The 27,831-nt window shown below is 53.6% G+C and overlaps 1 protein-coding gene across 1 annotated transcript in view; it reads right to left on the reverse strand.

Moving 5' to 3' along the window:
- The window catches only part of RYR1 (ryanodine receptor 1), a 111,062-nt gene that overhangs the window by 61,239 nt on the left and 21,992 nt on the right, over positions 1-27,831 (reverse strand). The window contains exons 24-50 of the mRNA XM_087421947.1: positions 27,428-27,735; positions 26,619-26,821; positions 25,508-25,682; positions 25,106-25,314; positions 21,344-21,738; positions 20,287-20,419; positions 19,280-19,440; positions 18,668-18,833; positions 16,625-16,711; positions 16,237-16,463; positions 14,471-15,083; positions 12,164-12,430; positions 11,606-11,806; positions 11,150-11,261; positions 9,906-10,052; positions 7,879-8,152; positions 7,102-7,216; positions 6,886-7,018; positions 6,385-6,479; positions 4,989-5,124; positions 4,568-4,754; positions 4,378-4,486; positions 3,896-4,016; positions 3,627-3,796; positions 1,847-2,067; positions 1,668-1,758; positions 248-388 (exon numbers count right to left, since the gene is read on the reverse strand). Coding sequence (XP_087278073.1) covers positions 248-388; positions 1,668-1,758; positions 1,847-2,067; positions 3,627-3,796; positions 3,896-4,016; positions 4,378-4,486; positions 4,568-4,754; positions 4,989-5,124; positions 6,385-6,479; positions 6,886-7,018; positions 7,102-7,216; positions 7,879-8,152; positions 9,906-10,052; positions 11,150-11,261; positions 11,606-11,806; positions 12,164-12,430; positions 14,471-15,083; positions 16,237-16,463; positions 16,625-16,711; positions 18,668-18,833; positions 19,280-19,440; positions 20,287-20,419; positions 21,344-21,738; positions 25,106-25,314; positions 25,508-25,682; positions 26,619-26,821; positions 27,428-27,735 — 5,197 coding nt within the window. The remainder of the gene's footprint in view (positions 1-247; positions 389-1,667; positions 1,759-1,846; positions 2,068-3,626; positions 3,797-3,895; positions 4,017-4,377; positions 4,487-4,567; positions 4,755-4,988; positions 5,125-6,384; positions 6,480-6,885; positions 7,019-7,101; positions 7,217-7,878; positions 8,153-9,905; positions 10,053-11,149; positions 11,262-11,605; positions 11,807-12,163; positions 12,431-14,470; positions 15,084-16,236; positions 16,464-16,624; positions 16,712-18,667; positions 18,834-19,279; positions 19,441-20,286; positions 20,420-21,343; positions 21,739-25,105; positions 25,315-25,507; positions 25,683-26,618; positions 26,822-27,427; positions 27,736-27,831) is intronic.

The following is a 27,831-nucleotide window of genomic DNA, read 5'->3' on the forward strand; positions in this document are numbered from 1 at the left end:
ACCTCAGACTCACCTGGACCCTCAAACCACCCCTATATCACCCCTCTCCAAGTCCCCAAACTAGGAGGCGCTCCCCTCTTCCATAACACCCAAACTGGAGACCCCACTCATAGATTCTCCTAGATCCACATCTGCAGAACTGCCTCCCTCCCTGAACCTCCAAATTTGGGGATTTCATTCTGGATCCCCAACTTTGGGCCCACAACCCTCCCAACAGGCCCCTTTCAAGGTCCCTGTGTGCCCAGACCTTATGGGCCAGCGAGTCAAAGATGCCCCAGAACAGTTTACGCGTGAGGTGCAGCTCTTCCTCCGAGGTGACCCCGAAGTTGGCCCAGCCCGTGGGGAGACAGTAGTACTTCCAACAACGCTCATAGTGGTTGGTGAGGAGCTGGGTGGGAGCAAGAGGGAGACACACAAATGAGGGGGGCATAAGCAGGTGTCAGGCAAATGAAGGTCCAGGGAGGCCCAGGGGTGCCACTGCTTTTAATTTATGAAGGAAGTGTGGGTTATGCAAATGATATGGTAATAAGGGTAAATACTATGCTTATTGGGGAATGGTCCTGGACACTTTATTATGCAGATTTGGTATTCTTTTTTTTTTTTTTTCGTGAGGAAGATTAGCCCTGAGCTAACATCCATGCTAATCCTCCTCTTTTTGCTGAGGAAGATTGGCTCTGAGCTAACATCTATTGCCAATCCTCCTCCTTTTTTTTTTCCCCAAAGCCCCAGTAGATAGTTATATGTCATAGTTGCACATCCTTCTAGTTGCTGTATGTGGGACACAGCCTCAGCATGGCAGGAAAAACGGTGCGTCGGCACGCACCTGGGATCCAAACCCGGGCCGCCAGTAGCGGAGCGCACGCACTTAACCGCTAAGCCACGGGGCTGGCCCCTGGCATTCTAATTTAGAGTCAAGATGGGCATTAAACCAGATCTGGATTTGTCTGGTGTTGCTTTACACAAATAAGCATGCTAATGTTAATCCATGGGTAGGGTCGTGTGCAAATAAGCATATGGATGGAGTGATCTGTGCTTATGTGAATTACCATGGCAAACAGAAACATAGACAGCACCCCATGCAAATATATGGTAATTTGGAAGCAAATATATGGTAATTGGGAAGCAAATATATGGTAAATGGGCCTCCACCATCCAATATGCAAATCTGAAGTAGGGACTGATTTAGATGTGTTATGCAAAATAGTCAAGCTATCCGAGTTGGGGTTATCTCCTTATGCAAACTAGCATGCAAATAAAAAAATGTAGGAGAGACAGTGTGCAAATATTCAGAATAGCTGTGGTACTGTTTATTCAAATAAATGCACTCATTTGAATAGTGGAAGGCTGGTGGTCTGAGCATGCGAATAAGCAAGCTAATTAGGAAAAGTAGTGTGCCCCATGCGAATATATGCTAATTGAGGCGGGGGCTGGCTCACTGTTAGGCAAATTAAACGCTAATTAGGGAATGTTAGAGACACCAATGATGCAAAGTGAATGTCCTGGGAATCCTAGTATGCAAATGAGAATGCCAAAGAGGTTTCTACCGGGCGGCTGCCCTCACATGGGCAGGTTAATTGGCCTGGGTGGTGTGAGATAAATGTCCGAGGGCAGAGGTAGCGGGTGGGTGGGGCATGCAAATAAGCACGCTAAAGAGGGTTCGCCCTCACCTTGAGTGGCATCTTGGCGAACGCGTTAAGGATGGGCACGTCGAACACGAGGCGCCGCAGCAGGTGCTGCAGCATGGACGGGCGGATGTACCTGCGGGGACAAGCACCGGGCGCGGGTGGGCCTCACCTCGAGGCCCGCCCCACCCCGCGGCCCGCCACGCCCTGGGGTCCCGCCCCACCTGCAGAGCGACATGAGGCAGTCCTCGATGACGTCGCGCTGCGCCTTGGTGAGCGAGCGGCCGCGGGACAGGCGGTACACCGTGTGAAGCATGGAGTCCACCATGATGGCGCGGTGCTCCGTTCCCGCGAAGAGCGGCGCGCACTTGGTGATGAGCGGCAGCACGGCCAGGCACAGGTAGCGGTTCAGCGCCAGCGCCATCTCCGTGGTGCTGAAAGTGGCCTGGGGCACAGAGTGGGGACATCAGGCCCGCTGTGCGCTCCTGGGGCTGCCCTGGCACCCGCCCTGGACAACTCTGGGCAAACGACCCAGCTTCTGATCTTCCCCCAAACCTGCTCCTCCCAGTCTCTACTCCCCTTATGACTCTGGACTATGCAAATTTTCAAACACACGTAAAAGTTGAGAGGCCAGTTAATGAACCCTCATCACCCAGACTGGACTGTTGGGCAGACATCCACCTTCTGCGTGTTTATTTCCTCTCTAACCCTCACCTTTTTTCCTGTAATATTTTCATGCAACCCCCAGCCATATACCATTTTACCCATATATACGTAAATATGTGTCTCCATTCAGACAAGAGCTTCTATTTAACATTCCACCCTGCCATTATCACACCTAACAGAACAATCTCTCACTATTCATGATCAGCTTTCTCCAATTGTCTCAAAAATTGCTTTGCATTTAGCTGGGATTGTCTGGATCAGGGGCTCAGGAAGGTCCACAGACTGTATTTATTTTATTTTATTTTATTTATTTATTTGTGTGTGTGTGAGGAAGATCAGCCCTGAGCTAACATCTGTTGCCAATCCTCCTCTTTTTTTGCTGAGGAAGACTGGCCCTGAGCTAACATCCGTGCCCATCTTCCTCTACTTTATATGGGACGCTGCCACAGCATGGCTTGACAGTGCGTTGGTGCGCGCCTGGGATCCGAACCTGCGAACCCCGGGCCACCGAAGCAGAGCGCGCGCACTTAACCGCTGCGCCAATGGGCCGGCCCCTGACACAGACTGTATTTGGCTGATGGCTCTCTTAGTTCTTTTCATCTGTAACTGTCCCTCCCTCCCCCCCTTTTTCATGCTATTTATTTGCTAGAGAAACTGGGTCATTCGTCCAGTGGAATTTTCTAGGTTTTGGCTTTGGCTGGTCGCTTCCCGGTGGTGTCCGTTAACTTGTTCCTCTGCCCCCAGGATTTCTGATGAACTGGCAGTTACAGAGCCAAGCTCCAGGGTTCCCTTTGCCAGTTAATGGGTCCACAGTTATTTCTCCCATTTTCAGAAGAGCCTTCTCTTGACCAAGTTTCCCCTCCAGCATATCACCATCCCTCTGCCTCCTCTGTCACCAACTTGTGTAAAGAACTGTGGACACTGGCTGTCCAAGATCTCACCTCCCAGGCTCTCAGTAAGGCTTTCCCCACCTTGACACTGCTTGTCAAGGTCACCAGTGACCTCTGTGAGGCCAAACCATCGGCCAGTTCTCAGTCCTCATCTTACTTGGCCTTGTCACCTTCTGTTACTGTGACTGTTGTCGTGCACAGGTCTGCATGTCTTCATGTGCTGAGCCATCAGTAAGAATGATTATTTCTTATAACCCGAGATGTTGGAGATTTCCACCCACCCTTTCCCAGAACTCAGAGTTTTTCTTGGTTTTTGTTTTCTGTCTTGATGATGGGGAAGGAGGATTATGATATATACACAATTTCAGAACAAACAAACGTGCTGCTGCTAGTCCCATGACCCATCTCACATCCCACCCTGGACAGGGAGGGTGGCCAGGCTGCTCACCGTGTCCAGCGAGGCGGCCGCCCGCATGTCGGGCAGGAACCCCACGTCCAGTACGTGCAACAAGAAGTCTTGGTTATCGATGCCGTACACGCGGTCCAGGAAGAGCACCATGGACGCCTTGTGGTCCGGCACGAAAGATGCTGACATCTTGGGCTGCACCAGAGCGCCATCTGTCGGGGAAGAGGGCAGGGGGTCAGGGATGCCCTTCCGCCCCATCCGCTCCCTCCCTGGCACCACTCCCTTGCTGAGTCCCGCCCCATCCTCCGCACCTTTGCCCAGGGTGGGGATCTGCAGTGGGAGGCTGATGATGCCCACGAGGTCGTCCAGGGGCACGAGGGAGCGCAGGATGGCGCGGATCCGCAGGGCTTCGCCTTTGCCGGCTTGGATGAGCTGGAGGGGGGGGGTGCGGGCACATTTGGTCATTACTCCATCCATCGCTTCCTCACACACTGGCAGGTAGAGCAGGCCTCCTGGGGTGGGAGGGCTAACTCTAGAATTCCCAGCTGCCCCCTCGGCCTGTGCTTCCCCACTGCAGCCCTGCCCACCCCAGCTCTCATTGCCTGGTCTCCTCCAGGACTGGGAGCTCCGTGAGAGTGGGGCCTGGGCTCTCTTGGTCAGTGGTGTGTCCCCAGGATTGCCTAGCCTAGGGCCAGCCCCCGAAGAGGGAGCTCAATCAGTGCTGTTATGTCTGAATGAAGAGGTCCAAGGTTGCCATGCACGCCCCTCCCGGCCCCGGCCTTCGGGCTCTCACATGCATCTCCGGTGCACAGCGTCCGAGCAGGTCGATCAAGGCAGCGTAGAAGGACATGATGGCGTGTCCCAGGTGCACCCGGTTTTCCTCGGGGGGCTCCTCGCCGAAGCTGCAGGGGAAGGCGGTGGTGTGGGGGAGGCAGCACGCCCGGGAGGGCGGGCCGTTCTGTGGAGGAGGGGCGGAGACTCACTGCTCGCGCCGCCGGTCCCTGCGGACGCCCGGGCCGTCCCGCGCGGGGTCCTCGGAGATGCGGATGGCCTCTTCGATGGTGGCCAGCAGCCCCGAGCCGCCCTCCCCTCGCAGGGCCGGCCCGAAACACTCGGGCTTCCGGATGAGCAGCCGCACCACCACGTTGGCGTTCTCCTCCACGCTCTCACCTGGCCGGCGCACGGGGTCAGGAGGCCCCGTGAGCCACCGCCCAGGGACCATCCCCAGGCAGCCCAGGACCCAGCACCTCAGGGCTTAACGCCAGGCCCCTGTTGGCCTCTGGACCCTGCCCCGTGCCCACTGGGAGGGATCCCGGCCCAGGCCAGGCTGTGGACCTCACCCCCAGGGGAGCTTTGACCAGTGCCCCCCGCCTCCCGCCCTGCCACCTCCACCCCCTGCCTCACCATTGACGAAGACAGCGAAGCGCAGGAAGTCCAGGTAGCGCTCACCGCCGCAGGGGTTCCAGCCGATGTCCGGGTATCCTTTGGCCAGGAGCATGGGGCAGCTTTGGAGGCCACAGCCTGCCAGGTAGGACACCACCTGGGGGCAGAGGGGACTCAGCCAGGGCCAGACCCACACCACCTTCCTCCCCAAGGCTCAGCTCCCTGCCCATCCCTGGAGCTCCGCAATCCGATTCATCTCTGCATCCCTCGGCAAACAATAACTCTCACTGTCCAGTTGGACCATTGCAGTGGCCTCCTCCCTGGGCTCCCTGCCCTCCCCTCCAGTCCGTCCCCCACACACAGTCAGAGGGCGCCTGCAAACACTAGGGTCAGGTCACGTCCCTCCCCTTATCAGAACCCTCCCGTGGTGCCATCTCACTTAGGGTCAAAGCCGAAGCCCTCACTGGAGCCCATAAGACCCTCCACACAATCTGCCCCTGTCACCTCCCTGCCCTCACCTCCCACCGCTCACCCCGAGCTCCCTCTGCTCCAGCCGCACTTGGCTGTTCCTCAAACTCATGAAGTTCATTCCTGCCTCAGGGCCTTTGCACTGGTCGTTCCAGGCCTGGAATGCTCTTCCCCAGATGTCCATATAGGTCACTTTCTCGATGAGGCTTTCTCTAACCATTCTTGTCTACACTCGGACACCCCGCTGACACGATATTTCTCTCCCCTGCTCAGTTTTTCCCTCCTTAACACTTGTCACCAGCTAATACCCTGTATATTTTACTTATTCATCTTGTTTATCACCCATCTCCCAACTAGAAGGTCAGCTTCACAAGGACAAGGCTGTTTGACTGTCCCAGTCACTGTCACGCCCCTACGGCCTTGGACAGATCCTGATGCATGTAAGTGCTCGATAAATATTTGTTAAATAAATAATAATATAACAGTGGCTAGCTGTTATTAAGTGCTTACTGTTTTATAAACGCTTCCATGGATTAACTCATTTAATCCTCAGAACAACTCTGTGAAGTGGTTTCTATTGTGATATTCATTCTCCAGACGAGGAGACGGAGGCCTGGAGAATTTAAGTCACTTGTCCAAGGCCACACAGCAAGGGAGCAGAGTTTGTTAACCTAAGTCACTGAACTCCAGCACCCAGGCCCTTCCCCACTACCCACAGAAACAGGGGGCACAGAGGGCCAAGTAGCCCCCCAAGGCCACGGGGCTGGGGAGGGGGGAGCGTGGATTCGCGCCCAGCCTCATGAGTGATTGACTGAGTCCTGTTCTCGCCCAGCAAAGTGTTCCCCTTCTGACTGGGTCCTGGACCATCCAGAATCGCCCCTCAGAGTGGGTCCCAAGTCACCAGGCACCCCAAGGGGCCAAGGAGGGGCCAGGCCTCCTCCCTCCACACCTTCTCCAGGTCCTGCTCCTGCAGTGCCAGGGCCAGCTCATTATTGTCAATGACGGAGGCGGCGGCCACGTCCAGGGGCGTGGAGCCCTGCATGCCTGTGGGGGGAGAGGCCATGAGAATGCTCTTTGGAGGTGAGCAGCAGCCTGTCTCATTCCTGCTTATCTCACCTCCTCCAGGAAGCCCTCCCTGACCACCCCTTTTCCCGCCTGGGTCAGGTGCCTCCTCTGGCCTGTGCTTTCCCATCCCAGGCTGACCACTCCGAGCTGTCACTGTCTGGGATGGGTCTCTTTCCCACTGCACTATAAGCTTCATGAGGGCCAGGCCCAGGGCTGTCTGGGTGTCCCCAGCACCGCCCATGACAGGCCCAGATCCAGGGTGGGTTGAGAGCTAGTGTTTGTTGAATGACTGAATGAGTGACTGAGCCAGTGGAGAATGGGATGGGCCTGGATGGACCATGAGGAGTGGGCTCTGGGGGGCAGCCCCGGGCTTGAGGGTTCTCACCTAGGCCGATGCCGCTGTTCTCCAGCAGGTAGCTCAGGTGGTCGAACATGGAGCGCTGGTTCTGCCGGCTGATGCGGCAGAAGTAGCAGAGGAAGCGGCAGCAGCTCGTCACCATCTTGGGGAAGCGGATCTCCTGGGGCAGGCAGGGTGGGCCGGTGGTCAGCGCTGCCCTCCGTGGCCCCTCCCCGGAACCCCCGGCCCACGCAGGCCCCCTACCTTGGACTCGCCACCCCCGAGGACGTTCACCATGACCTCCATGACCGTCTCGTGCATGCCCAGCGCCCGCATCAGGTTCGGGTGTTGGTAGAAGACCTTGTTGTTCATGATGTTCCTGCAGACAGAGCGCGTCGGTTACCAGGGGCCGGGCGGGGCCCAACCACAGGGAGAGCCCAGCCCCTCGGGGGCGCTGTCGCCACCACGTGATGCCAGTTAACATTTAGTGAGCTCCTACTCTGTGCCCGGCCCGGCCCCCCTGACAGATCTGAACTTGTCCACTCTATGTCCACTCTGTGCGGAGAGGGATTGTAATCGCCCCTATTTCACAGATGAGCAAACCAAGGCCTGGATCCAAGGTGGGCTCCCCTAGGGAGGAGACCTCCGTCCTGTTGCCCATTGTAAGTGCCTCGAAAGGACCTGGCACACAGTAGGTGCTCAGTGCTTGCTGAGTGAATGAAGGAGGCACACTTGACACTGAGTGGGTGCTCAATGGCATTAATAATATCATTATTATTATTACTACTGCTGCATGAGCTCCCTAAGCCACACCATGACTCCACGAGGGAGACGACGCTCTCGCCATTTTAGAGATGAGGGAACTGAAGCTCAAAGAGGGTAAACTTTGTGCCAAGAGTGGCAGGTGAGTAGGAGCCGTCACTGTGGGGGTGGATGGAGAGGTAAGGGGAGGGGACACGACCCAGGGGGGGCAAGCTGGATCCGGGAAGGCTCCCGCTCCTCCTCGGGCACACGCAGAGTCAGGGGAGGGGCGGCGCCCACCCGATGCTCTGGATCATCAGGTTCTCCTCCTGCGGGCCCATCTGCACGATGAGCAGCGAGCGGATCTGGCCGAGGCACTCGAGCAGGCTCATGGTGTCCTCCATGGACGACGGCGAGATGGTGTAGGCCCGGGGCAGGGCCCGGAGCAGCTCCCCGAGGCCGTCGTACTGCCGGTGCAGGAGGCTGAACATGGCCCGCACCAGCTCGGGGCTCTGCACGAAGTCCTCTTGGGCCCAGCGCACCACTGTGTGGGACACCAGCTCCTGCAGTGACTCTGGAAGGGGACACGGGGGTCGGGACACTCTGCCTGGCCAGGGCCTTGAGCCAGAGTAATGCGGAAGGGGCCCCCTTTCCAGAAGGCTCCTCGGTTACTAACCGCCCCCACCCTCCACCTGCCAGGAGTGGGCAGATCCCGGCAGATTTTCTCCTGTTGCCCTAAGAGCCTCTGTTCTCTTCACCCTAATACCCATTCCCTAGGGCCCCCCACAAGTTTCAAGAGGAAGAAGGAATTGTATCACTCAAAACAGCAGAGCACTATTATAAGCAGTTCACTGTGCACCTTTGAAAATTCAAGTCTCGATTCCATTTGTTCTGTAAAAATACCACCAATATTTCACCAAGAGAGACAACAGACACAAAGAAAAACTGGGAGGACTTTGGTATCATTTGAAAATGATGTCAAAACAACTTGGGGGTTGGCCCGGTGGCGTAGGGGTTAAGTCCGTGCATTCTGCTTCGGTGGCCCGGGGTTGTTCGCTGGTTTGGATCCCGGGCGCGGACCTACTCACTGCTCATCAAGCCGTGCTGAGGCGGCATCCCACATAGAAGAACTAGAAGGATCTACAACTAGGACATACAACTATGTATTGGGGCTTTGGGAAGAAAAAAGAAAAAGAGGAATATCGGCAACAGATGTGAGCTCAGGGCCAATCTTCCTCAAACAAACAAACAAACAAACAAACAAACCTGTTTTATTTTCCCTGACGATCTCCCTGGGACTCACCTCTCCTATGTCCAACATCCATTTATCTCTCTGTCTCTCTTTCTCTCCCAACCCTTTTCCTTCCCAGGATTTCTGGGAGAGAAGACACATGTCCCATGTCTCAGGGTTAGGAGAAACCTCCATGCACTAGCACTGAACGATGGTGTGAATTCAATTCATGACCTGCAACGTTAATCCTACCTTCCTTCCAGTGGCCCCATACAATCTGGCTCTGTCACTTCTGACCTCATCTCCTGCCCCTCTCCCCCTTGCTCACTCTTCTCCAACCACACTGGCCTCTAAACACACCAAGCGTGTCCCTGCCTCAGGGCCTTTGCATGGGCTGTTCCCTCTGTACCAATCATCCTTCCCCAGATCTTTGTAAACCTCACTCCCCCAACCCAACCTCCCTATCTTTGTTCCTCTCCCTCTCCTCTCACTCAGTTTCATTTTTCTCCTTAGCACCCATGGCCACCTGACATTATGGTATACGTATACTTATATCTGTTGTAATATCTAAACTCCCTGATGGCAGGGGCATTTCTTCCCCTACTGTATTCTCCAGCCCTGCCAACAGTGCCTGGCCTAGAGTTGGCCCAATAAAAGTTTCCTGAATGTTGTAGAATAAACCCTGTATCAACGTCAGGGACTCTGTCCTTGTCAGATGGGGCTAATATATAGTTTGCATAATGACCCATTGGACCAACATTGATCACGACTGGTTTTCTAATCCCTCAGCATGGTCATCGTTTCACCAAGAAAGAAAAGAAAAACAAAGAAAAGCCACGAGGACCTGAAAACCACGGTGGTGCAGGAGTTGCCACCATCCCAAGGTTGGATGCTCTGGAGGACCACATGCCACCCTGGTCCAACACACATACTGTGCAGCCCCCACATTTGGGCCACACCTCCAGCACGCCTCCTCTCTCATTAATACCCATCTACCCCTCCCTTGCACTACTCCTCATGACCTGTCTTGGACCCAGATGTTCCCCAAGCACAGGGCTGCCCCCCCCAGCCCCCTCCTGGTGGTCCCAGTCCTCACGGGGTTTGCTCTCCTCTGCAGGCCCCTCCTCCTCAGATTTCTCCTTCTTCTTCTTCACCAGCCGCACTTTCTCCAACAGGCTCATCAGGCGGCTGCCCAGGGTGGCCTCTTCCTCTGGTTCCTCCTCCTCCCCCTCCAGCTGAATTCCTGGAGGTGGTCGAGAAGGGAGGGAGTGTCATCCATCCGTTTGCTTATTTGTCTGCTCAATTATTCACTTCTTCATTCATTCATCTGTTTATTCATTCATCTCTCATTCATGTGTGCATTCATGGGGGTTTTCATTTATTTCTTTATATGTTCATATGTTCGTTCCTTTATTCGTTCTTTGAAGCATTTGTCTTTTAAATCGTCTACTATAAACATGTTCAAAGAACTAAAGGAAACCACATCTAAAGTATTAAATAGAAGCATGATGACAATGACTCATCAAATGCAGAATACTAATAAAGAGGTAGATAATATAAAAAATAACCATATAGAAATTCTGGAGTTGAAAAGTACAATAACTGAAATTCACTAGAAGGATACAACAGCATATTTGAGCTGGTAGGAGAAAGAATCAGTGAACTTGAAGGTAGGAATATAGATTATTGAGTCTGAAGAACAGGAAAATAAAATAAAGAAAAACTAACAGAGCCTCAGAGACCATGAGACACCACCAAGTGTACCAATATATGTATAATGGGAGTCCCAGGAGAGACAAGAAAGGGGCAAAAAAAGATTTGGAGAAATATGGCCAAAAAGTCCCAAATTTGATGAAAAATATTAATCTGCACATCCAAGAAACTCAGCAAACTCCAAGTAGGATAAATTCAAAGAGCTCCACACCTAGACACATCATACTCAAACTGTGCAAAGGCAAAGGCGAAGAGAAAATCTTGAAAGCCAGCCACAGAAAACAACACATCATAAGGGAATCTCAGTAAGATTATTAGCTGACACTAGAAACAATAGAGGTCATCCATCCATCCCTCCAGCCAGCCATCTCTCCACTCTCATCCATCTGCCTATAGCCATCCATCCATATATACATCCACCCAAACACCTATATAAACATATCCTTCATTTCATCATCTATCTGATCACTAATACTTCTATTCATTCTTTCATCCATTCATTCAACCAACCAACAGTTATATAGCACCAATACTATAGATGTTTAGGATTAGGAAATCTTAAGGAAACTTCAGGAGAGGTCTCAAGAGAAAGTCTGGCAGGATGGTTCTCTGATCCCCTCTCCTTACCACAGTGTGCCAGCAGGTCTTGATGAAATTCGAGCAAATCCTGTCGAATCTCTTCAGGGAGAAGACAATCTTCCTCATCCTCAACGTCTTTGAAGTGCAATAGCATGTTGATCTAGAAGGTCAAAGGTTAGGTTGTGTGTCAGAGACCTCAGAGCAGGAACTCTGAGGTTAAGGATCAAAGATCCAATTGTGACTCCCTGTCTAAGGTCATGAGTCAAAGTGTGAGGTAGTGAAGAATATCTGGGAGACTAGAGGTTTGAAAGGGATCAGGGACAGTCTGGGGTGACTCCGAGGTCGGGCTGGTCCAGAGAGGTGGGAGAGTGGGAGATAAATCTATCAATAGGGTCAGAGACCAAGCACAGGTTTAGAGGTCGAGCACCATTAGTGATCAGAGTAGAAGAGAGGTTAAGGTTGGGGTTTATACAGTAAGGCCAGCGGGATCAGGGGTCAGAGGACCTGCTCCTGGGGTGGGGAGCGGAACTCGCGAGTACGTCGGGCAGTCTCAGCTGCAGACATGGTGAAGGCTTTCATGAGGAGGCCGTAGCGGTCCCGCTGGTTGGCCTGGAGCTTGTCCACGTAGCGCTCTGCAAAGGCCGCCAGGGACTCCACACGGTGCTGCAGCTCTTGGTCACAGAAATACTCCAGCAGGTGGCACATCTGTGGGAAGACAGCCATGCAGTAGGAAGGATGGTGGTGAGACCATCAGGACTCCCTTGAAACTTTTCGTGCTTTCTCCCCCTCTCCATGGTCCCACTCTCCATGGCTGTGCCCTGGTCCAGCCACCATCGTCTCCCACCTGGATCCTTAGGCCAGACCTCTCCATGGCCTCATCCCTCCAATTCACCTCCCACTTGGAAACCAGAGAGATCATTCCAAGCCAGCAGCACCCCACTGCTCTGTGCACTTCCACAGCTCCCCACTGCCTCAGGACAGAGTCCAGACTCACGCCTCACCAGACCCTGTGTCTCCCAGCCCAGATGGATGGAGGCTGGGAAACAGGAAGAACTAGCCCACCTGTAACTTCACAGACTCCGGCAACTTCATCTGGAGCAGCCCCTCCTCCAGGCTTTCTTCTTTTTCCCCTTCTGCTGGCTCCTCTTCCTCTTTTTCTTCATCTTCCTTCTCCTGTGCCTCCTCCTCCTCATCCTCCTCCTTCTCCTCCTCGTCTTCTTCTTCCTCCTCCTCTTCCTCCTCCTCTTCCTCTTCCTCCTCAGTGAACACTTCAGGCTCAATCATCTTCAATATCTGTTTCACATCCTCATCACCAAAGATGCCCATCACCTACAGGACAAATCCTGGGTCCTCCACTGTGGCCTGCAGAGCCTCCATAATCAAGTCCCAGCCTCACTTCCCAGACCTGCTTCTCCTGCACATGCCAGATCCACCCCTGCATTGGCTGTATATTATTCCTCCCACAAGCAGGAACGGCATCCCCCTGCCCTGCCATCCACCCACCTTAAGATCCCCCCACATCCACAACCTGTGTCCCACCCACATGGCTAGACCACACAGCCCAACATGAGCACCTCTCCCTACACAAGTAAGTGTTTTTTCTCCCAAGCTCGAGCATATGTGACTCTGGAACAGGACAGACCCTACACCTGATGGAGGCCCTCATAGCTCCCAAGATACGCCAGCTCTCAATCAACATAATGAAGGTGCTAACAGGTGGAAGGAGAGTGGGAGGATGAAAGGGAAGAAGACTTGGGAAAGAGAGAGAAGGATGAATGGGGGGAGGACTGGGTGGCTGGGTGGCTGAACTAATAGATGGAATTAATACATGGAAGGGGAGATGGATGGGTGGGTGGACAATGGATGGAAAAGTGAAGGTAAAGGTGGAGAAAGAGATGGTGCGTGGATGGATGACAGAGGATAAGTGATGTATAGAGAGATGGGTAGGTGGATGGATGGTTTGATAGATGCATGAGCAAGCAAATGAGTGGATGGGTAAATAGATAAATAGGTAAATAGCCATAGGGTGGGGTGGGATGGATGGATGGGTGGATAGGTTCGTATATGAAACTGGATGGATGGATATGTGGGTGAGTCATTATTAGATGGGTTATGAATGAAGGGGTACATGAAATAGAGGACAGATAGGATGGAGAATGGGTGGATGGGTGGGTGGATGAATAGCCGTAGATGTTTGGATGGATGTCAGTAGGTGGACGGGTGTACATACATATGGATAGAGAGATGCATGAATGGATGGACAGGTAGGTGGAAGATGAAAGAATGGATGGATCTCTGCATGGGTGGATGCATGTATGTATGGATGGATGGAGGCACAGGTAGAAGGAGGATGATGATTAGATGTATGAAAGGAAAGATTAATAAATAAATGGGTAGGTGGATAGATGAATAGATGGAATGGTGGATGGACTGATGTATGAGTGAATGGAAGGCTGGATGGACAATTAGATTGAAAGTTGGGGGCCGGCCCCGTGGCTTAGCAGTTAAGTGCGCGCGCTCCACTGCTGGCGGCCGGGTTAGGATCCCGGGCGCGCCCCGACGCACCGCTTCTCCGGCCATGCTGAGGCCGCATCCCACACACAGCAACTAGAAGGATGTGCAGCTATGACATACAACTATCTACTGGGGCTTTGGGGGGAAAAAATAAATAAATAAAATCTTTAAAAAAAAAAGAAAGAAAGTTGGGGGGCAGCCCAGTGGCGCAGCCGTTAAGTGCGCATGATCCGCTGCTGGCAGCCTGGGTTTGGATCCTGCGCGTGTGCACTGACACACCACTTGTCAAGCCATGCTGTGGTGGCGTCCCATATAAAGTGGAGGAAGATGGGCACGGATGTTAGCCCAGGGCCAGTCTTCCTCAGCAAAAAGAGGAGGATTGGCAGATGTTAGCTCAGGGCTGATCTTCCTCACACACACAAAAAATAAAGTTGGATAGATGGACACATGTATGTATGTATGGATGGATATGTGGGTGGAGAATGGAAGGATAAATAGATGGATGGACTTGCAGTTGGGAAGATGGGGGTATGTTTGAACGAATAGATGGATGGATGGGAAGTGGATGGATGATGGATGGATGGATGAATGATTGGATTGGATGGATGAATGGAAAGAAGGAATAAGAGATTAATAAACATATGAATAGATGACAGGGAATGGATGACAGGAAAAGTGGATGAAGGATGAGGAGACGATAGGAGGATAAATTGAGAGGTGGAGGACCTACAGATGGAAAGGTGAATGGGTGGTTGGATGATAAACGGGAAGGGGATGTACGTTGTGGATGGATGGACGGATGATTTGGAATGTGAAAGAAGAATGGGACAGAGGGGAGCAGGAGGAAGCCATTACCAGCAGGGTCGACACAAGCTTGAGCACAGGCACAAACTGGAACTCCACAGAGCCCCCGACAGGGTCGCGAGCGTGCTGCCCACCGTCTCGCACCGCCTCCCCCAGCATTCTCAGTGCCTTGTCCCTCAGGGCCTCCAGAGGGATGCTGGGGCTGAGGCGGGCAGGGGCTTCCGCCAACCCAGCAGCTGGCAGGGCAGCAACGAAACAGGGGGCTGAGAAATGGTGTGGAGGCCGCAGCGAGGTGGTGACACCAACGCCCGGCAGGCCGTAGCGGCGGGGACCATTCTCCGCGCTTCTTCCAGGAGGGAAGAGCGTGATGGCGCGGGTCTCAGGCGTGAGGGGCACGATGTACTCAGAGAGCATGGAGCGGCGGCTGCGGCAGGCACTTTCGAGGTGGATGCTGATGAGGAGGTCGTAGTAGCCTGCACGCAGGGGCCCGGGCAGGTGCGCGTCCTCCAGGGCGTGCAGCAGCTGCGCCTGGTCCACGTGGCTGCACAGAGCATGCGCCACGCGGTTGTTGCCCAGGGCGCACACGGCGCGGTAGAGGCGGAGGGTGTGGGAGTGGAACCTCTGCAGGTCCAGGCGCTCCGACAGCTCCAGGATGTCCATGCACCTGCGGCGGCGATGGGCCACAGACGGGAACACAGCGGGCAGAGGAGATGGGAGAGAGACATAGACCACAGAGAGGTAAAGAGGTGCTTGGTGAGTGTAGTGGCTCCGCAGGGACTCCCAGTGTTCTGCTGGGTCTAGGACTCTTCCAGTGGTTCTGGAAGTCCCTGAGGGGTCTGGGGGGCCCCTGGGATACATCTGAGATTCCTGGGATGGTCTGCGAATCTGGAGTATCTGAGAGACCAGGGAGAAGATCTGGTGACCCTGAGACATATCTGGGATCCCCAGGTTGGGTCTGAACCCTTCTGGCAGGTCTGAGTCCCCTGGTTATGTCTGAGCACCACTAGAATGTAAACTCTACAGGGTAGGACGTTTCTGCCTGTTTGGGTTTTTGTTTTTGTTTTTGTTTTTGCTATATTCCCAACACCTAAACAGGACTTGGCACATAGTGAGTGCTCAATAAATACCTGTTGAATCAATAAATGAATAAACAGGTGTGTCTGAGGCCCCTGGGGAGTCCCCTTGGGCAGGTCTGAGCCCCTTGAGTTACACCTGAGCATTAGGAGAATGTGCATTCACAAGGGCTTGGTGTCTGCAGCCTAGCATGCCACCAGTCACACAGGAGGGGCTCAGAGCTAATTGTCCAACGAATGAATAAAGGAAAGATGAGGCATGTCGGAAGCCTCCTGGGGTAAGTCTGGGATCCCTGGCCGTGATCAGAGTCCTTAAGAGCATTCTTGCCATCCATGTGAGCACATCTCTAGCCCTGGGTGTGTCTGGGTCCCCTGGAGGGGGTTTCACATCTCCTTGGATACACCTAAAATCTCCCTGTGTATGCCGGAGAGACCCTGGGATGATCCAGGCCTCTCCAATAATGTCCAAAACCCTCTGAGGTGCACCTGAGGCCCATGGGGTATTGTGTGGACTCCTTGATGAAGAGCTGGGCTCCCGGAGATGAGTGGAGCCCTGTGGGCTGGGTCTGGAGCCCTGGGGTGGGTCTGTGGTCCACTGAGGTGGATCTGGGCTGATTTGGGGTGTTATCTGGGGATAGTAAGGTAGGTCTGGAGTCCCGGGGTAGTAGTGGGGGCACTGAGTTGGATCCAGACCCCAGAGGCTTGCGGAACCCGCCCCACCCCCGCGGCTGGGCGGGCCCTGACCGGTTCTCCTCGGGGACGTGCAGCGCCATCATGGTCAGCGGCTCCCGGCACTGCACGGCCCAGCCCAGGCGCTCGCCGGCGCGCCGCGTCTCCACCTGCAGGAAGTGGTTGGGCATGCGGCTCCAGGAGACGGGCATCAGCATCTGCACCTCGAGCCGCGGCGGGCACTGCGGCGCCGGGTTCTTGCGCTCGCTCAGAAACATGGCGGCGGACAGCGGCATGATGTTCTGGGGGCGCGGAGCGGGGCACGGGTCAGGATTCCCCGCCCTCTCCGTCCTGCCACCCCGCTTCCGGGGAGACCTCCCTGATTGCCCCCTCCCCTTCAGCCACTCTGCCAGCCTGACCGCCCGCCCCTCCCGCCCGGCCTGCCCCCTCAGGGCACTCTTACCTTCTGCTTCCCCAGCTCAAACTGGATGACGTTCTGGTGGGTGGGCAGGACAAAGACGGCAGGAAACAGCTTCGTGTTGGGTTCCACCTGGCAAGGGGGAAGAGGGCAGGGTGAAGAAGAAGGTGAGCTGGGAGTGGTGTTGACTCTGGATCCCAAACTCTGGGGCTGAGGGCCCCCTCCTGATCCTGCTGGATCTGCAGATCCAGACTCAGGCCCTGGAGGGTCCACAATGATCCCCTCTGATCCAGCCAGGCCAATCTCCTCCAGCTCCCCCAGGGCAACCTGTTGTCTGCGTCTTTGCGCACATCTTGCCCCCACCACGGATGCCATTCCCGTTTCTCTCCCAAGAGTACTCATTCTCCAAATCCAGAAAGCGTCCTCTGACTGCCCCTTCCCTCCAGCCCCTCTGATTTTTGCAGTGGAACCCACCCAGACTCCACCACCACAAACACCACCATCTGTGAAGCAGCCTTGCCAAACCCAAATCTAATTGCACCCCTGGACCCATCTCCCAGTTTACAGGAAATACAGGCGACAGAGGAAAACGTTAAAGTGACACTGCAAGGATTCATCGGCCAGATCCAGACTGTGGGCAGCTAGGCCGGCACTGTTCAGATGCAGTGTGCCCACGAATCCCCCCGGGGTTTGTTACAATTTGGATTCTGATTGGGCGGGTCTGAGGAGGGACGTGAGATTCTGCATTTCTAAGGAGCTCCCAGTGGATGCAGACCCTGCTGGTCCAGGGACCACAGTTTGAGGAGCAAAGCTTCTACAGGACAGACAGCCCGGCTTCTTCAACAAATACATTTCAAAGGAAAAAAAAAAAGAGAGAGAGAGAGATGGAAGGGAAATCTACATGTGAAAAGAGACTCAAGGGTCGCAGCAACCAACTAAAATATATGACCTTATTTAGATTCTGATTCAAGCAAATAAATAGTAAAAAGACATTTTTGAGACAACCAGAGAAATCTGAGCATGGACTAGATATTTGGGAAATATTAGGGTTTTTTTAGGTGATAGTGGTATTGTGGTTATGCTGTGGAAGAGAATCCTTATCTTTTAGAGCTACATGCTGGAGAGAGATGAAACGTATGATACCTGGGATTTCCTTCAAAATCTCCCAGTGGGTGTGGGGGTGAAAGGGGGTGTGGGGGTGAAGGTGGGTGTGGGGGTGAAGGTGGGTGTGGGGTGAAGGTGGGTGTGGGGGTGTGGGGGTGAAGGTGGGTGTGGGGGTGAAGGTGGGTGTGGGGGTGAAGGGGTGTGGGGGTGAAGGTGGGTGTGGGGGTGAAGGTGGGGTGTGGGGGTGAAGGTGGGTGTGGGGGTGAAGGGGGTGTGGGGGAAGGTGGGTGTGGGGGTGAAGGTGGGTGTGGGGTGAAGGTGGGTGTGGGGGTGTGGGGGTGAAGGTGGGTGTGGGGGTGAAGTGGGGTGTGGGGGTGAAGGGGGGTGTGGGGGTGAAGATGAAACTAGACTGACTGTGAGTGGTGGGAGCGGAAGCTGTGTATTGGGGACGGTTTGCTATTCTATTTTTTAAATTCTCCATTTAAAATAAAGTTTTATAAAGTCCAAGTTAGATGGATTAATGGCTGGATAGGCGGATAAATATGTGATAAAGCCAGTGTAGTAAAACACGGATTTTTGGTAGTGGGTATATGGGCGTTCATTGTACGGTTCCTTTAATTTTGCTGTGTGCTTGAAATCTTCCATAATAAAATGTTGAAAAGGAGAAGCCCACCTTAGGATTCCGGCGCCTCCTAGGGTGTCCCCTGATTGGTGAAAAGGTGGTGACTGGCGTCCCCCAGCCTAAGAGGGAATATGGATCTCTCTCCAAGGTCAAGGCTGTGTTCTGTCTGCTCCTTTCTGGCCTTCAGTTCAATGGATGGCTCAACTAGGCAGTTCCCCAGGGGCCTCCCGGCTCTGGCCTGTCCTGAGGACAGACTAGGAGCTGACTCTCTGGGGTCTGGCCTCTGTGTGTGTCTGGAATGGTGGTCCCGGGATGCCGGAACACGCAGACGCTATTGCTAAGTTGCTGAGGGCTGGGCTCACCTGGAAAAAGGTGTTGCTCTCTTTGCCATTGGCCGTAAAGGTCATTAGGCCAGTGGCCAAGTCCACCAGGCAGCCAATGACAAGGTCCATGTGGCTGATCCGGCCCTGCTGCCCGGGGCTCACGAAGTCTCCGCCCCACACCATGTAGCAGTTGCTGCACTTGAGGCTGGAGGAGACATGAGCGGTCACTGCACGGATCCTCGGCTGAGGAGCTCAGGACCCTGGAGACCCCCTTCCCGAGCTCCCGGAATACCACGACCTCAGAGCCCATCCGCAGACAGCCACCACCTGCAGACCTGAGCACTGACACCCCTCACCCCAGAACCTCAGCCCTCGGAGCTAGATTTTTAGAAGCTGGTGGGGGCTTCTGGAAGGGGGAGAAGGAAAGGGAGCAGGAGGAGAGAATAAAGGAGGTAACGTAGACAGAGGAGGGCGAAATGGAAAAGGAGGAGAAAATGGAAAAGAAGAAATAGAAGAAGAGGAAGAAGAAAAACACAGAGCAGGGGCCACTGGAAGATAAACAGGAAGAGGAGAGGAGGGGAGGCGGGGAGCCTCTGAGCAGGTGCCCAGCGCTGACCTCCCACCTCCACAGTCCCCACCCCTCGCCCGCACCTGCTGTGGACGTTGCCTTGTTCGTCCCCCATGGTCACTGTCACTGCCCGGACTTTGCTGAGGTCGAAGTTCATGTCATGCTGATGGTAGTCGGGGGTGACCCAGCCCACCCACACGCAGCTGGGCTCCTGGCCAGCGAAGACCCTCACGGAGTAATAGTACTGGAGAGGCAAAGGGGGACCAGTGGTAAGTCCGGAAGTGTGGTGACACAGGGCTTCCCTGGGACTCTAAGTTGGTTTCTCTGGATTCTGTGTCCTCTGGGAGTTTAACAAGAAGTTGCTGGATTTGAGACCCTCTGACTCTATGTCCCTCTGTTTCTGTGTCTACTGATGTATTTCTAGATTCAAGAATCCTTTGGGACTATTTTGTGATACCCCAAATTGGGCCCCTCTTCAGGTTACAGCAAAGTTATAAGTAAATAATAGCTCACAAATTAGCTCACAAAATAACTCAACCCTACAATCACCCTCAAGTGCTACAATTTTCATCCCCATTTTACTGATGGCGAAACTACAGAGCTTCCATAGAAGGGAAGGCATAAAGCCGTGAGGTGACTCACCCAAGTGGCACCCAGAAAGCCCAAGATCCTAACCACTAGGCTATTTGTCTCAGAAAATATTCCAGATTTGGGGAATCCCAAGACTATGTTGAGATAATTGTAAAATTTGGTTCCCAGGAGTATACTAGAATAGCTATTAAATTTGGGAGTATTGAGTTTATATGAGTGAACCCCAATATTGGGGTCCTGAGTCTATATTGGTTTATCCCTTGGATTTTGGGATCCTTGGGAGTTATATCAGTGTGCTTCATAGCTTCATTGTGTTCCCTGCAATTTTTAGGCCCCTGGCTCTATGGATTTAGGGGTTCAAAGGATTAAATAAGTGTGTGCTGTATTTTGTGGTCCCACTGTATACTGGGGTGTCCTCAGGTCTGGGTGGTTACTGGGGATTGCAGCATGAAATTTGGAAATCTGAGGAGTCCCACAGTTGAAGGTCCCCGGTTCACACCGTGGTAGTGTTGAGGATGATCTCGGGGTCATCGCGGTCATTGGTGGGCACCACCTCGTGAGGGAGTCTGGGCAGCGTAGGGGTGGCTGGTGGCTGGGTCATCATGGCAGCCTTCTTGGCCTTGAATAGGAACCTGGTGGTGAGAAGGAGAGGCTGCCATGAGAACCAGCTCTCAAGCCCAGCGCCCCGGCCCTCCCCACCACAACATTCATGCCCCCATATCCGTCCTAACTACACCCCATGTCTAATACCCAAGGGATGGAATTCCCAACTGCACCAGCCTAATCCATTCTGGAGGTGCTGTGCTCCTTGCTTGTGGATGCCGGGTCACCCAAATTTAGAGGTTCCCTTTGGGTCATACAGTGGTCCTCCTAAGTCAGCATTTCTCATATATATCACTCCTACGGGTGCTGAAGCATTTGGGAAAGGGCAGTTCTTCATTATGTGGCACTGTCTTGTACACTGAAGGCATGTAGAGCCCCCCCCAGCACCAGCACCTCCCCCCAAAACTGTGATAACCCAAAATTTTCCCTCACTTCCAACCCCCCCACCAAGAGACACAGAACTACATCCCATTGAAAACCACTGCCATAGTAGGGGAAAAGCAGATTTCGTTTCAATTCAAGTTCAGTGCCCTTCAAGGGTCTCTTTGAAGTTAGTTTTTGGGGAACACATTTGAGACACAGTAATGACCCCAATTTAGAAGGCCAATGGCGTTCACTGGGCTACCTTGGAGTACAGTCATCTCTCCCAAGGTACTAAGGTCCCTTTCATGTCCCTGGATAATGAAGTCCATTAGGTGAAAAGCTTTGGGGCCCACGAGGTACTCCAAGGACAGTGGGGTTCTCCATAGATATAGTGGGGTACCCCAATTTTGCATTCTCGGGGAAGTAATGGCGTTCACTTGAGACATTATGGGCTCCCTCAGTATTCTGACCCCACTTAGCATATATGGGGCCACTTTGGGATTCAACGGGATTTCTCAAGCTATTGAGGTTGCCTAATTGGGGCTCCCAGGACAGACCCCAAACCCCACCCTGTCCCAACGTTGACTCACCCTCTCTTCTTGTTCTTCTCTGTGGTGGCATCCTTCTCATTCTCCACCCTGGCGGGCTGGGCCTCCACCCCAGCCTGGGGGGTGCCTCCGGGTGCCCCTTCCTTGGCATTTCCCTCTTTGCTCCCCTCGGCCTCGCCCCAGCGCCCAGCTGAGCGGCGTAGGTTTTCATAGTCGGGGTCAGGTTCCGCTGCCCGGGCCTCATCCTCAGCAGGGGGCTGCAGGCCGGGGGGTGCCAGGGGGGTAGCCCCTGCAGTGCAGCGGAAGTGCTGGTGGAACTGGACTGGAAGGCTCAGCCGGAGAAAGAGCATCTCCACTAGACTGTTCTGGGAGCCCCAGGTGCGGTGCGTCAGGCGCAGGCAGGGGGGTGTATCCACGGTGCCATCCACACGGGCCACCTGGAGGGGACAGGAAGCACTGAGCCAGGCGGGTGGACTAGGCCATAGGTCCTAAAACTGGTTACGCACAGAGCCGCCATTAGGCCTGAGAGCACCTGTGTGAGAATTAGCCAGAGACTCACCCCTCTGAGCAGAGGGGCAAACAGCTTGGCCATGGGCAGCGTTCAGCCCTCTGTCAACCTTTGTCTGGGCACCTTGAGCAGTGGCAGCCCTGGTCAGGCACTGGGATCACTTGGGGAGCTTTCAAAACCTATCTATGTACAGTCCTCACTCCAGACCAAGTCATCTACCCGTCCATCCACCCGTCCATCCACCCGTCCATCTTCCTGTCCATCCACCCCTCCATCCACCCGTCCATCCACCCATCCATCCACCCGTCCATCTTCCTGTCCATCCACCCGTCCATCTTTCTATCCATCCACCCTCCATCTTCCTGTCCATTCATCCCTCCATCCACCCGTCCATCCACTCCTCCATCTTACTGTCCATCCACCCCTGCATTCACCTGTCCACCCACCCATCTATCCACCCCTGCATCCACCCCTGCATCCACCGTCCCATCCACCCATCCATCCACCGTCCATCCACCCCTCCATCCACCCATCCATCCACCCGTCCATCCATCTTCCTGTCCATCCACCCTCCATCCACCCATCCATCCACCCCTCCATCCACCCATCCATCCACCCCTCCATCTTCCTGTCCATCCACTCGTGCATCCTCCCCTCCATCCACCCCTCCACCCACCCCTCCATCTTCCTGTCCATCCACCCCTCAATCCACCAGTCCATCCACCCATCCATCTACCCATCTATCTACCCATCCATCCACCCCTCCATCCACCCCTCCATCTTCCTGTCCATCCACCCCTCCATCCAGCCCTCCATCCACCCATCCATCCACCCGTCCATCTTCCTGTCCATCCACCCGTCCATCCACCCATCCATCCACCCCTCCATCTTCCTGTCCATCCACTCCACAGATATTCACTGAGCACCTACTGTGTGCCAGGCCCTGTTCCAGGTGCCGGGACACATCAGTGAGCAGAACAAAGGCCCTGCCCTCCTGGCCTCTCGGGAAGACTTCTTGAAGAGAGCAGCCCAGAAGGGTAAAGGCTCCCAGATGAAGTTTTGTTAAACTTCTTGTATGTGGAAATGCAACACTCAGAAAAGCACACACATCCTAAGTGCACAGTACGATGAGTTTTCAGAGTGAACATGCCTGTGTGCCCGGCACCCAGAGAGAGAAACAGAGCATGACCAAGCCCCCCAGGGGCCCCCTCAGTGCCCACTTAGTCAGTACGCTCTCAAAGACAGTGAGGCCTTCTGATGAGAAATGCACCAACCTGGCCTAAATGAGGGACAGGAGCCGACAGAGGGACAGACGCCTGGCCTGTGAGCTGCAAACACAGACTCTCAAAAGTTTTTTGGAGACTCCAGAAACAACTGGAGTGGTTTCTTTGATGCCCCCCCTCAGGACCCATTGTCGAGATGGACCTCTGTGGTCCTCATCAGCAAGTGAATTCACCCCAAAACTGCGCAACCAAGATTGGCTGTTCCCAGACTGTCTGCAGGGTCTTTTCCTCTCCTCTCTCTCCCCTCTCTTATAAATCTGATCCTTGACAATGGTCTGCTGACCATCTCCCGCCTGTGATTGTGTGCAAAGTAACCAAATGTCTCTGAGTTATTCTTTCACAGTAACACCTTCCTGACTTATCACACCACAGATTAGCCCGGCCTGCTCTTGAACTTTCTATGAATGGGATCCCACAGGACATGCTCTTTTGGGTCTGGCTTCTTTCACTCAACATTGAGTCTGTGAGATTCCTCTACTTGGTTGTGTGTAGGTTCCCACTGCTGTCTGGCAATTCTGTTCTCTGGGTTGAGAACACCCTCTGACCATGGCATGGATGGGGAGGTTCACGTCTATTCCACCATCCTCTCCTGCCCCAGCCACCTCTCTGGTGTATCTGCCTCCACTCTAGCCTCCTACAGTCCACTGTTCATAAGGCCCTTTCCAAAACTCAAAGCTAGACTAGACATCTCCCTGCTTAAAACTCTTCCATTTTTACCTAGTCTTATGCCTCACCACAAATTACTTATTAAAGAAAGAAAAAGAAGAAACTTTACAGTGGAGAAACCTGTACCTTAAGCAAATCATCTAAGTTAACGTAATTAGTAATACGACACGGCGACACTATGTGCCACCTGATATCCTACATCAGGCAGGACACATCGCTTCTGTGGCATTCTTGCCAAATATGTGTGACCTGAGCTGAATCATGAGGGAACATCAGACAAACCCAAATTGAGGACTGTGCTCCAAATAAATGGCCTGTACTCTTAAAAAATATCAATCTCATGAAAGACAGAGACTCAGAAACATTCTCCTTTAAAGACTAAAGAGACATAACCATTAAATGAAAGTTGTAATCCTGGAGTGGATCCTGGACCGGAAAAATAAAAAGGGACATTATTGCCACAATTAACCAAGTTTGAATATGGATTCTGAATTAGGAAATAGTATGTATCAATGGTAAATTTCCCGACGTTCATAACTGTGCTGTATGCCGTTCTGTAAGAGCATAGCCTGTTCTGAAGAAATGCACTTTGAAATATTTAGGGGTAAAGACACATGCTGTCCCTAGCTTACTCAATGATTCAGAAAAGAGAAAGAAAGAGAGAGATTATGTGAGTGGCAGATCCAAACAATGCCCTGGATGGGAAAACTGAGGCTCAGGAAGAGACAGTCACCTGCCCAAGGCCACACAGCAGGTAAGAGACCAACTCCAGGTCTGTCTGATTCTAAAATACCCACTGAAGCTCAGTCACATAGAGTTCAAGTTCTTCCCAGGTTGAGAGAAGGACTATCACTTTGTCTGTGTGGGAGTGTTTGTGGTCAGAGTTTGACCTTGACTTTAACCTTGGGGGCAAAAAGACACTAGAGTCTAAAAATTAGGACACTCAGATTAATAAAGAGCTACTAAAAACAAATAAACCAAAAATATATATACACAGATAACAATGAGTAAGAAGGTGCCAAAAGGTACCCAGGGGTTTGTATTTCTTTAAACCTTGTTGTAGGATCAGATAGTTATAAGGACTGGAAATTTCCATTGGGGTCACTTAATCCAGCTGCTCTTTTCTCCCTTCCCCCACTTTATAGGTGAGGGACCTGGAGCTCAGAAAGGTGGTGGTTTGCCAAAGTTAAACCCTACAAGGCAGCCCTGGGAACCCATTATCCTGACATCCCTTCTTCAAGGTTTGTGGGCTAACACAGAAGGAAAGGAGAAACTCAGGGAAGAGAATTACGGGAGGAATGAGGTTTGGAGGCAGACCAGAGGGTACTGAGTGGGGTCGGTCCTCACCTCATAGTGGGGGTGCTCAAGGGGCACGGCCTCAAATTGGGGAAGGCTTTTGCTGAACCAGGTGGTGACTGGGCGCTGCATGTTGATGGCAAATGGCTCAAAGCCTTCCTGGAGGCCGCAGATGGCAAAGAACCTCAGGGAGCTCACGTCTTGGCCCAGGTTCAGGTGACCCACCTGGCCAGGTCCCAAGCTGCAGACGGGCAGGAAACCTGGTGGGAGGGGATAGATGGGCAGGGGTGAGGGTAGGTGGGCAGGGCAAGGGCAGCTGTGGGGAGGGGTTACTGTGGAAGGAAGGAATGGAGGAGCGGGAGGCTGGAGGGGGCAGTGGAGGGTCAGGTGAGATGGGGGAAAACCAAAAAGGGCATATGAAGGGGTCTCAGGGGCCATGAGGCCAGCGCTCACCATCTCCAATCTCAATATCCCGGAAGGCTGTTTCCAAGCCTGAATCGGACATGAGGATCTCACCATTGAGGGTGAAGATAATAGTGTTCTCCGTGAGGTCGATCATGCAGCCCACGACATCGCCCGACTGCCAGGGACGCCCAAATAGTTCACTGCCCAAGTGCCAGCGCTGACCCTGTGAGGAGCCGCAGGGAAGACGTGGTGTGGGAGACACAGAGAAATGGAGAGATATGGAAGCAAGGAGAGACGTGTAAATGTACACATGCAAGGCATCAGGTCCAGTGTCCCCCATCTTTCCCCACTTTTGCATCCACGATCCTTGGAATATAAGGGATAGGATTTCATGCTTTCCCTTCTACTAATCTCTGTAACTCATCCCTACTGCCTGAGTTCTCTACTGTTTCTGTGGCTGGGGCTGGGGTTATGCAGGCCACCAAAGTGGTAGTGGGGGCCTGGGGGCAGCAGCAAGTAGAGAGATAGAAAAGAACAACGAACCTATCATGTCCCCCATACAGATCCACATAGACCCATATGCCCCCGGAATAAATGAGTGGATAATGAGGTGGATGGCTGGGAAGCTGGAGGTATGGCTGGATGGAAGAATGAAATGCAAGCCGAGAGTCTATGTGGGTTGATGCAGGGAAGGGAGAAAGTATATACAGACAAATGGATGGATGGGTGGGTGGGTGGGTGGATGGATGGATGGATGGATGGATGAGTTGATGGATGCCTGCATTAAATTACTGGCTAGATGAATAGATAGATAAATGAAACCACAGACTGGTTAAATAAGTGCATGGCTGAACTAATAAATGAAAACATAGATGGAATAGGGGATGGTTAGATGATTATGTGGACAGATGAGCAGATGGATGCATGGTTGGATTTGTGGATGGATGGATGGACAGTTGGATGGTTGTGTAGAGAGATGGATTATGGATGGATATAGGCATGGACAGAGAGAGAGGGAGGGAGGGATGGATGGATGAGTGGTAAGGCAGGTGCAGGGATGGGTGGATGCAGCGAGGCACAGATAGAGGCAGGGATGGAGTGCATGAGCTGTGGGAGGGACCACAGGGCCTGGCAGAGCAGAGCCCGGGGAGGTACCCACGCGGTGCCCATTGAAGACATAGGCCAGCTCATCAGCCCCCAGCTCCACGTCAGGCCGCAGCTCAGGCCTCGCCCAGCCCACTCGCATCTCGCCCGTGGTGACCGCCTCGAACTCAAAGTACCAGCGGCCACTCTGCACAGCATAGGATTTCTCTGCCCGGAAGATGCGCATCCGGTCCCAACGAGACTGGCTCTCCACCAGACCTACAAATGGGGCCAGGCAGAGTCAGAGGCTGGGTGGGGTGTGGAACCCAAGACATCACAAGGCTGATGGGAGAGACCAGGGAAGGTAAGGGCCTTGGGGGACGAGGGACAATTTCTTGGTGTTAGAGAAGAAGAATTGGGGAATCTCAGACTCGTCAGAGAGAGGTAGGAGGGATCTGGTGAGGGAGACTCCTCCCTCGTGTCTTTGGCAGTCAGAGCTCTCAGAGAAGAGATACTGACAGAAATACAGAGGGAGAAAGTGGGGTCAGTCACGGTCATGGTCTGGGGTTAAGAGTCAAGACTAAGGTCGATGTTTAGAATCACGGACTGAGAACAGGATCGGGGAGAAGGAGTCAGAGTCAGGGAGGGGATAGAAATTGGGGTTGGGGCCAGGGGTTGCTAAATTGAAGACTGAGGACCACAGCCAGGGTTAGGGGTCAAGGCTGGGATGGAGTCACTGATAGGTCAGGGGTCAGTTTAGGGGTAGGAGTTAGAGGCTCTCTGAGTCCTTGGTTGGGTGGCCCCATGTTGTAGCTATAGCCCAGAGGTTAGGGGTTAGGGGTCCTAGCTAGGGCTCAGGAGTTGGAGTCAGAGGCTAGTGCTCACTGGGCTCCTGGTCTGGCGGCTCGATGTTATAGCCGTAGCCCAGCAGGGTGCGCACGGCCTGGCAGAGGCTGTCCCGGTTGCTGCGCTTGGTAGCCTCGTCCAGCAGGCGGTAGGGCACAAGGCGGGGGTTTCGGCGTGCGGGGATGTCCTGCACGGCGCTGTAGCTCCAGCCCTGGGCCACGCGGTCTCGGGCCCACACGTTGTGCCCGTTCTCTGCCAGCCGGTCCACCAGCGTCGTCTGCGCCGGTGTCAGGCGCACGTGGCTCAGGTCCAGCGGTGCCGGTTTGTACCCGTTGCTCATCATATACCTGCGGGTGGCGGAGCTCAGTGGAGTCAGACCCTCCCCTCTGCTCTGGACTCTGTGCTGTGGGATCCCTGACTTCCGGCCCCTGTCCCCAGGATCC

This window comes from Ceratotherium simum, chromosome 33 (assembly GCF_057802395.1).
Source record: "Ceratotherium simum simum isolate JZ-2026a chromosome 33, ASM5780239v1, whole genome shotgun sequence".
NCBI classification, from domain to species: Eukaryota; Metazoa; Chordata; class Mammalia; order Perissodactyla; family Rhinocerotidae; genus Ceratotherium; species Ceratotherium simum.